Below are 10,773 nucleotides of genomic sequence, written 5' to 3'. Positions count from 1 at the left end.
CTTGTGTCTCCTGTTTATAATGCAAGGGGTAGCAACAGAAGCAGGAGGGAAGCAGTCAGACACAACCYCTGTCACCATCCTGGCACAAGGACCATGGGGGCTCCACATGGCAGGATTTGGGGGAACCTCTGCTGTACCCCTGCYCTGCTGGATTAGTCATTTGCCTTCCCTTTAAAATTGGGGCCAAAATGCTGCTTTGCATCAAGGTATAGTGAGATCTAAAAGCTGAAAAAAATGGTTTTCAGAGYAGGATTGTGCTTGCTTTAGCTGCTAGAATAACTCAGAAGAACRTAACAAAAAAATTCTAGCCAATTATCTCATTCCAAAGAACAAAAGATRCATCTAAGCATTTCAAGGTCAAAGGAAGGAAGCAATGAAAGTCTGGCATAGGCCTCTTTAGGCAATACAGATTTTTTCACAAATAATTATTTTAGTTTGCAAGAAGCTGTTTTTACAGAATTTGGTAGGAATTACTCTGCAGCCCTTTATTACAAAGGAATATCAAAGAAAACTGTAACACATGAGGTGTTTTTATGGATTTTGTTAATAATGCAGAGTGTTCTATGGGCTGAGCAAGTTGYTGTTACACRAGGGTTCAGATAGAGTGCAAGTACYTCAAACATACACCAGCRCTTTGGGAAGGTGATACTGTGTATCCTGAKGTATTTTATGTATGATAGTGTTGCCATCTTACCACATCACTGCTGTTGTTAGAGTTGGGTGCCTGTTAGCATCTCAGATTAACAAATATCCTTCATACAAGTAAATTAGGACTTAATTAGAGCAGTGAAATTAGCCTGAACTTCATATACCGGACAAGGGAAAGAAAGATACATGGAAAAAAATATCTGTCTGATTCTAGTAGTGGTGTTTCTGGCAAGAAATTCTGTCACCAGTGTGTCAGTACTGAGACTACCAGAGTGTAACCTGCAATGATCCGGAGCATCAACAATCAGAAAAATACTAATATAGGCTAATCTAATTATTTCAAAATTTAGGAAYGTTCATAGTGTGCAGATTCTTCTCAAACCACCACATTCGGTGTATCCYCAACTTTTGTTCTTGTTGCTCCATCCTTCCTGTTGAACAAGAGTTCAAATACAAGCTCCTCTCTAGAGCTGGGTGTTGACAGGGTGATGTATGGACTTTGTGCTCCACAGGGATGCAGGCTGGGAGGGCCCTGTGCAGRTGTGCAGAACAAACATACCTGCTCTGGGCTGTCCTCTAAGTCATCTTAGGATGCCAAGGGCTTCTTGGAGCAGCTGAGCCTGAGTAATTTCTGTTTGGGGGTGGRGGCAATGAAAAACAAAACAACAAAYCAACCAACCAACAMCAAACCTCCAYCYAAACCAGCTCTCACAACTGCCCTGGTCATTTCAGCTGGGGAAGAGGTGTCCAAATGYCTTCCTGTTTCTACACTACCACAGTGATAACACAGAGTCAGAACAGCAGCAGTTACGTTGCTGCTTCCCAGCTGTTTTTACTGAAATTACTTTTTACCTTTTTCCCCTCATGCTTTTATCTGGTGCATACAGTCACAGATTATTCTGGTACTTTATGCTGATATTTAACAGACACATTTACAGGGTCAGAGGATTGCATTAAAGAAAGGCTTGGYGATAACTTTGTTGTCCTTTGGTGACTTTTTCTGTTTAGGAGCATAAATTAAGTCACTTTCACAGGGATGAGCCCAGTGAATGGAAAAAGGAAATAAGCTGAGTGTTTTCCAAACTTACACAAAGTATCCAAGCCATTAAACAATGTTTAACAAACTGAGTGGTTTTCAAACTTACACAAAGTATCCAAACCATTAAACAATGTTTAACTACCATTACATGCATATGTTGTCTTAGTCTTGCACAGGAATTGACACAGGGCTATGATACAAATGTTCTAAGGCAGTTTTCATGAGATGAGAAGAAATGATGGCAGGGAGTTTGGTGGTGGTTGCCATTTCCATTCCATACAAGAAACAAGCATGTGCTACAATTTAATAAAAATTCCACCTACATCCCAGCAACCTGAGTTCACCAGCTTTAAATTCTAGTATGGCTGTGCCTTAATGCTTAAGTTCACTCTACACTGGTTTTTAAAAAAGTTCTAGATTGGAAGAAGATCAAAGGATGCAATTACTAAGTAAATGGAGAGAATGCATGGAACACAGTGCTAATAAATAGATTTCCCCAGAGCTCTTGGCTTCAGCAGGAATCTGACTCTGCAGGATACCTGATTTGCTGCCCAGCAACAGTYCTGGGTGTTGCTTTTGTCAGTATGCTCTGTCTGGGTGTGAATCTTTCCATAGTGACAGACTCCTAATAGATGGGGCATTATTTAACAACGAATTTTGAGATAATTTGTTGGATATTTTCTCTCTGTTGCCATTTCAAGCAAGTTTAGATCCCTCCTAGACCCAAACCCCAAAGAAACAGCATACAACAATTCATATACTGATATAATCTATTTTACTAGAAACCAGGCAGGGAAAGCTCAGGCACAGGGAGTGCYCTGGGGTGTTTCCTCACTCACAAATACTCCGAGACAGGGACAATCTCCAGGCTGGCGTTGGCRGCACTGGGGGCCACAGCGTCGCTGCGCGGGGCCCAGTAGCGGTGCCTCCCCGGCCCGTGGGACAGCTCTGCCAGGTAAATCTCCCCGTCCACCTCGTAGGGAGCCACATCCGTGCAGTCCAGGTCCAGGCGGCCCATCTTGATCAGCGTTGAGAATGCCTGGAATAAATAAAACCAGGGATATGACCTGTGGGGCTTCTTTTGGACTGTGGTAAAGGCTTTGCAGGATAACACATGGCACTTCAGTGTGCACATCTCCAGGGAGTCTCATTCCAGCACCACCAGATCACAATCAAGTAAAAAAAAAAAAGACCAATTTAATCACATCTTGTTCACTAATTGCTGTCTTCCCAACAATAAAAAGACAAAACAAAAAAAAACCCCAACCTTCTCAAGTGAGTTCAGAACCAAACACTTACAGCACAAGTGTTTCTGTCGAATTCGTTCCCCCAGATATAAATATGGGTAAGTTTCATGTTACTTTGCATTGCAACTGAAAGAGCWACAAGTCCTTTGCCAGTTATACTGTTGCTTACAACGGACAACCTAGAAAGCAGAGAAAATAGTTACACAACTGTATGCCATACCCATCTTTTAGTTAAAAATAAGAGTTTAACTATGATTTAGTCTTATTATTATATATATATATATATATATTGAACTTTTTTATTAATAATATATGTATTTATTTGTGTCAATGCCAGTTCTAGTATAATATCTTTTTCATGTTGCCAAAGACAGTTGTATTATGGACTTGCTCTATTTCTCAAGGCTTTTCCATGGCTCCTGCAACCAGGCTGTTCATTACTGAGTTCTTCAGTGTCAGTGACTTTGCTGCATGGTGGCCAGGTCTCATCTCTTGTCTGCTTTGAAGCCCAARCCTTGGCATTTATCCAGGCTAAGCTTTGATCTTTGTGGAGTGGCAGTTATTTTTATATTAGTGAACCTGGAAGGCTTTCAGAGGCACCTCGCAGCCGCCACCTCCTCAGTCTGCTACTTAAAACTAATGGCTTCAGGTAACACCTTTGATCAGCTTTTACATCCTGCCGGCAGGGGTTTAACGCGGCTGTGAAAGACACCCTGATGGAGAGATTACAGCTCTTCTGGGTTCACCCGGAAGCGAACTYAAACAGAGGATTTTCTTAAGTGTTGAAGATCAGAACCAACAAATATAGTGCCTTATCCCAGCGTGGAATCTGATTATCTCAAAATTCTGAAGACCTACAGCTCTTGTTTTCATTCGTACACACGGCGACCTGCACTTTAGAGATCCAGAAAGARCTTGCAGATCAATTGCTCTCCCCCTCACCCTCTTCGAGTGACTGTGAACACTGAGATCTCTGAACAGACCTGAGTCTCATATCCAGCATCCCAGGATGTCTCAAAGGTCTTGGGGCATCTCATGTGGCACCAGACACCTATGCTTAGCAAAGAAATCCCACCCAGTCTCTCACTCATATATTTTCCCTGAGAAGAAAAAAATTGACSAAAACATTTGGAACACCCTGACTTTCCTATTTTGATCAACATCAAGGCACAGAGCTTCGATGCCATTTCAGCCACTGCAAAGTCCAAGTTTCTTATATCTGCACAAACACTTACACCCTCAGAGTCCTGTTCTGTGTAGCCAAAGCCTCACTCAGGTAAATGGCTCCCACATCTTCTATTCGGTTTGCACCAAGATCCAGGATTTCCAGGGTTTTGTTGTTTCTTAGTAGTATTTCCAAAAATTTTACGCCATCAGCAGTTATGTTGTTACTGAAAGAGAAATGCATATTTTAGATTGTTTTTTAAAGACTCTAAGAAAATGAGTTTCTAATGTTAGCCAGGGCTATGTCACATTTAATCACTCTCACCAGCTAAGGTCAAGGTATCTCAGGCTGGAGTTTTTTTGCAGGGCCTCACACAGTCGTTCTACACCAAAGTTTTTCATTCCATGCTTGCCCAAGTGTAGTTCCACAAGAGAAGTGTTAGTTGTCAACATCCAAGCTATATGAACTGTGGCCTCCTCCTAAAAACATACACTCATTTTTACAAAGCTGGGCTTTAGGAGRTATAGTCTTGCTTCAGTAAAAGGGAGACACACAATTAATTGCAAGATCTGGTCATCTGTAGTGTTCCATTTTACATATTGAATAAAAATAACCGCAAAACAACACCTTATGATAAAATTAAAATGGAAAAAAAATACCAGAGAGATATCTGCAGATTTACAGCACTATCTACATCCCTGCAAATATCAATGAAGCATCAATATTTAATTATGTCTAATTAGTTTCCCTCCCTGTTACTTCTCTTTAAAAACTGAATGTTGAGTCAGTCTTTGCTAACATTTGAAAGTATTTTGTCATAAGGCTAATTCTTTCATAAAAGAAAGAACTGGTCAAAGTTTTTGCTTGATCTTGGAGATCTTTTCCAACTTTGATGATTCTGTTATTCTATGTAAAGGAAACAGGACTATGGGAAAACATATGTCCTTCACTCTAAGGCAAACAAAGTTTGTTCGTAGTTGTCATGTTTAGCTAAGAAAATAACTGAGTGAATACTGTGGGTCAAAAATAAAGGAAAAACCCAGAAACCTCCAAAAATGATAGAACTAAAGGTAGGAACAATGACAAATAGAGTCTCTGACAGGTCCAGACCAGATCCTTACTGTTATCAATAGCAGTAGTTTAAATTGACTTCCAAAGCTGGGCTTAGGCAGATCAAGCCCTACCTTAGAAAAGAAACTACTAAAATCATTTCAAATTGTTAAATTCACCTTTAGGAATTGAGGAATATCTGGCCTTCATGACAGTTTAATTTCATTATCCTGCCATCAGGAAAACACTGAYCCTGTCCCAGACWCCTGAAAACTGCTGTCAGGCAAGTRAATCCACAAAACTTGGCACASAAAAATGATATTCCTGCAACAATTTGGCCCAGTACATAAGGAATTCCAGAGAGCTGTGTAGTTCAGATGTCCACAAATACATCAGTACTGATTTAACTTGGGTTTCTCTCTCTGAGCTGACTCCACAGACACTCACATACCTGTTGGGTGGATAGCAAAGGACGATTTAGGTTTATTGCTTTGAGTGATTTGTTCTGAGTCAGAGCTAAGGCTATTGCTACCAGACACTGCAGGCCCTGGAAAAGAAAATAAATAAACTCTTTAGAGAAACCTGTTCAGCATATAGATTAAGCTCCCAAATTACCATTACTATTATTTCTTCCTTCGTGTACTCTGGTGGGATGGGAGTACAGCAGGTAACTGCTTACAGACACAAAATAGATTTTCTGATAATACCAATGCCAACTACCTATGGAATAGCAGAAAGAAATTAGACTAAGTAGTACAAATTACTTGGCAACTCAGAAAATAAAAAGCAAGAATAATGTATCTCAAAGATACTTGTCCATTCAATTGATCCTGTATTTTGATTTTCTTGATTTATGAGACAAAATCAGCTTATGTGTGTTCCCCTAACATTTATCCACCAGGTAAATTCATATTTAGTATGAATCAGRCAAATTTAGAATTTTTTTTAAATTTCCTTCTAACTTGTCCTCTATTTTATATTTATTCTACTTTTCAATTAGGCTGGTCTGTACCCAAAGCCATTTCATTTTAAACTAACTCTATCAACTSCCTACCAAGCACACACATACTGAGCTTTCCAATAAATCCTACACTGCCTACACTTTCCTTGTTCATGTATTCATAACACCTTCACACTTTTGGAGGGTATTCCCCCTTCTGGCTTAGAAGCAATTCCTGAATTTCCAGGAGAAAAACATAGGCTTTTAGAAGCAATTCACAACCTCCCAAGTCTCACTGTGCACTGTGTAAAAAGTCTCAGTACCCAGCTCTGGGAGGAACCACATTGTCCAAGAGTAAATTGGGTGCTTTTCTACTCAATTCAGCACTGCTGGGCTTATATCCCTTATGGCTCAATCTCTGAGAGGGGCAGCAGAGCTGTGGGATGGGTGACTTTCAGGTGTTACAGCACTGCACACTTTAGAAGGAAAAGATTCTCCAGGGAAAGAGAAGTCCATTCTTCAACATGAATTACACAGRCCTTAGCTGAACAGAAATGAACAGCAGAAAAAGACCTCAGAAAATGTGCAAGCCAAGCACTTGAATTCCTAGAGAGAGACAGTGGCTCTAAAATATCCCCAGTTCTGACTTCACAGGAGCGTTATGCAATGTGCCTTTCCAAGCACACATTGCAATGTTAGATATTTGAGACTTCTTATTGTCACTAAATCAATGAYAACAGATGGCATTTACCCCTAACTAAGACCCTTGTAATACCATTGATAGACTTATATCTTATTGCTGATAATTTTACTGGGTTACTCACCAAATCACAATCTCCAAGATCCAGCTTTTCTAAGGTTGTGTTAATATTTAGCATTGAAGCAAAGAACATCCCACCTTCGTTTTCTATTTTGTTACCAGTCATTCTCAGATGCAAAAGACTTCCATTCTTCTAGAAAAAATTTTAAAAAAAATTCGTTTAAGATGGCCTGAAAAACAACACARTCCTTTTGTGTGTGTGTGAATCCTTCTGGTTGTCACACAGAGACAAAACAACCTTCCAGAAGAATTGTGCCTAAATGATAACACTGGCTCAGCTCTTGGCTCAGTGGCATCAAACACATGAGCATCTGCAAGCACAACTCCTGTATTTGAAAACTTTTGTTTCTCCCAAKTTCATGAATTTTATCCCACTCATGAAAATTATCCAGGCAAATATTTCTGCCTCAATTGGCATCTGAGACTCAAATTGCATCAAATTGCATCTGGTAGGCCTTGTATGAGCCCAGCATTGTACATCTACTGCACAGCCTCAGTGCTTTGGAGGCCTGTCAAATTTAGTTGAAATCAGTTCAGGGTTCAAAGACTGTGAAGGAGGAAGAAAGGGCTCATGTAAGTCTCCTTTCACAAACACAACAAATCTTACACACAGGCCTCATTTCCTCGGGAAACCACATTAAAAATAACAAACTTTGTTTTGTGGTGTTGCTGTAAGGCAAAGTTTTGAAAACACGTCTCAKATGTCTTGAATAAAAACAAATGTTGATGTCAAAGTACAGGCAGATTTAATATAACTTTTGGGGGGAAAAAGGGAAAAAAACAATGGCATTATATATCCTATTGCATAGGATTTTTCACATAGAAAAATCCAGCTATGATGGTTGTCCTTTTTATAGACAATCACGTGTTTTTAATAGATAATTAAGTGCTAATACCAGCACAGTGCAACTTTCTTTTGTGTGAAATCTGATTTCTGAAGTGTGGCTTGGGAAAACAGGCAATCCCTGTGACACAGCAACATGCTGAATGGAGCAAAGACAGAGGCCCCTTTCAGCCAGCTCTAATGCTGGCAGGACAGCCAGTACTGGTCATCAAAAGCAAAAATATCAAAGGAGATGCCATTGTCTAAATCTCCCAGGCAAATACTCACATGGAGTGCTTCTGCTATCAGCTCTGCCCCATTTGTGCCAATGTCATTGAACATCAGGTTCAGGTACCTCAGAGTGGAGTTTTCCTTGGGAACAAAGAAAGCAGGAAGCAATGAGAGTTTTTTTCCGAAGCACACCTATATTAAAAAAAAAAGTGATGCACACATAGAACTCTGCTCTTTGCTGCTTTTCAGGCAGCTCAGGATTTGGAGGAGTAGTCAAAGGATGGCAAAGTATGTCAAATAATGAGGGTAAGGCATAAAACCAATCATGGGGAGGATCCCCACAGGGCCTCAGAAACCACCCAGGAACCCWGTGCATGAGGCAGGTGGTCAAACTCAGATGCACAAATTCAAGCATTTTGGGAACTTAATAGTGTCCCTCAAACTCTAGGAACACAGGCATAGGATGAGAATTCATTATTTTCCACCTGCATCCCAATGCTTACAATGACAAAAAGGTTGCACTAAAATTTCCTATGTTTAGGCCTATAAAAAGGCTAACAGATTATAAAATAGTTGAAACAAAGGCCCTGGCACACTTGACACAACCATTACTCCCTTTGTTGAATTGAACTGTAAGCCTAAAAGCCTCATTGTTTACTTCACCATTCTTTCCTCRGGACATCTCAGTCAAATATCCAATGGCCTTCTACCAGAAATCAAAAATCTCCACAGGGCATACAATCTGAAGTTCGAGTAGGATGGACTGGGATGTGAAAGCCAAAATTCATGGGATTTTGCCAAAACCAGCTCATTCTTGTCCCCACTACACCACATATAAATATTACTGTAGAGAAGTAAGTCACAAGTTGCTGAAAGATGAACATCTCTTGGTACCTGGAGGAATGTTGCCATGGTCTGTGCTCCAGCATCAGTCAATTCACTATAGGCAAGATCCAAACCTGAAAAAGATGAAGAGTAAGAAATGTGACAGATGCATATCTACATTGAACTGATCTCTGAACAAAAAGAAACAAAGATGAACTAAGGCTGAAATCAAGACTGATCATGCTTTGTTATGTTATCACAACAATGTCAAACACAGGGAAAAACCTCACCTGTGACAAACTCAGCTTGGCCTAAGATAGAGACGAGAACTCCAAGATCATCATCTGTCACTCTTGGCACAGGCACCAGATGATTATTTCCAGCTAATTTTAATGTGATTCCTTTTGTACTTCTGCAGTAACATAAAAACGTAAGCACATGGGGAGAAGTAAAATGATAAAGGCAAATGAATTCTCTCTCCAGATCAGAGGTGTGCCCGTGGCTGCCCTCACTGGTGCACTTGCACAGGGTTATCTGCTGCCACCCTCTTTGGTAACACCATGACAGAGAATGAGATTGAAGCTGTAGCTCAGCACTGCCCTTTCTGAAGGCCCTGCTCAGCTGCAAGACCACACTTGCACAGAAAACAGGAATAAGCAAGATGGGAGGAAGGCAGATGGAAATAAAGATTATCTCAAAGGTTACCTCATCATCTTCTTTTTACTTGCTCCCTTTCCTTTATTTACTTTATCCTGCCGCCAGAATCAAAACCTAACRGAAACAATTTCATCTTCTCAGTTTTTCCCCCTAGGATGACTAACTTTGACCCTAACAGCATCCATGAGAGGAAGCAGTGTCTAACCCTTAATGAGAGAGAATTTGGGTGGTTAATARCTTGGCTGGATTCTGAGACAGCTCAGGGAAGCGTGACCAGCTGGAAGGCAACTGGATGCRGCTGAGGCCTTTTAAACAGGAGTGAGACATGAAGAAGGGAGTTAGACAAACTAGACACTGGGTTTGGCTTCTTTAAGGGACAGAAAGGCACCATCCTGTACATTTTTCACTTTTTTTGATTTTACTGCTTGTAAAGCTGCCCAGAAAGGATATATAGCTACAAACTTCTGCCAAGATGATGTCAAGATGAGTCAAACCAGAACTTCAGCAGTAAATGTGAAATTTGATTTGTGTTTAGGCCTGAAACTGCATGAACTTTCTCATTTTTCAATTCCTCATCACGCTACCCTGTTTAAGGCATTCAGAAGCATCTGAAACACACCATTTGTTATTTCCTTACATTTCATCATTTGTATCAGCTTCTTGAAGCACACGAGCAATGAAGGGGTTTTCAGGCTGGCTCAGATTTTGACAGGCCTGCACATASTGCAGGTGAAGATCTGGAAGAACCGACATGACCGCCTGCAAAACAAAACCAAATGTTACTGCATCGTTATGGCAGCCTAGCAACAGCACCAGGAGGGATCTGCATAACAATACAAATGGGCTTGGTCTGGAAAGGGTTACAATTTGTGTTCTGGAGTAACAGATACAGGAAAGCGTGAGGAAAATGGTGGGTGTGTTTCTGATGCGCTGTAGATTAGAGCAGAGAGCTAATAATACCGAGGTGGGCCATTCATGTAAGAGTTGARCTTGATCCTTGTGAGTCCCTTCCAGCTCAGAATATTCTGCAATAAACTCAGAGATTAAAGGATCTGAGCCATCAGAGAAGTGATCCCTGCGGCAGCTGAGCCCCACAGGCCTTACCTGAGCTCTGACCACATCTCCCCGTCCCCAGCTCAGCCTGCGGTGACGGTGACGGGCCCGCGGTGATTCGGTAACCGGGCTGAGCTGAGCTCGAGTACGGAGCCCGTGCCCAAGGAGGGTGTCCCAGAGCCCCTGCCCAAGGAGGGTGCCCCAGAGCCCGTGCCCAAGGACGGTGTCCCAGAGCCCGTTCCCAAGGAGGGTGTCCCAGAGCCCCTGCCCAAGGA

At 41.3% G+C, this 10,773-nt stretch overlaps 1 protein-coding gene across 1 annotated transcript; it reads right to left on the bottom strand.

The window, feature by feature from the left end:
* Nucleotides 1–1,024: 1,024 nt before the first annotated feature.
* Nucleotides 1,025–10,222, bottom strand: LRRC34 (leucine rich repeat containing 34). The gene is made up of 11 exons (XM_057369421.1): nt 10,083–10,222; nt 9,079–9,200; nt 8,858–8,922; nt 8,021–8,104; nt 6,914–7,042; nt 5,601–5,696; nt 4,424–4,578; nt 4,170–4,325; nt 2,987–3,113; nt 2,527–2,726; nt 1,025–1,079 (listed from the first exon to the last, which is right to left on the bottom strand). Exons 1-11 carry the CDS (start codon nt 10,196–10,198, stop codon nt 1,025–1,027), a joined length of 1,305 nt encoding a protein of 434 aa, XP_057225404.1. The 5' UTR covers nt 10,199–10,222.
* Nucleotides 10,223–10,773: the final 551 nt, after the last annotated feature.

Source organism: Malurus melanocephalus, unplaced genomic scaffold, assembly GCF_030028575.1.
Source record: "Malurus melanocephalus ecotype Western Australia unplaced genomic scaffold, MMel_1.1 scaffold_108, whole genome shotgun sequence".
In the NCBI taxonomy this organism is placed as follows: domain Eukaryota; kingdom Metazoa; phylum Chordata; class Aves; order Passeriformes; family Maluridae; genus Malurus; species Malurus melanocephalus.
This window is presented reverse-complemented; position numbering and strand designations above follow the sequence as displayed.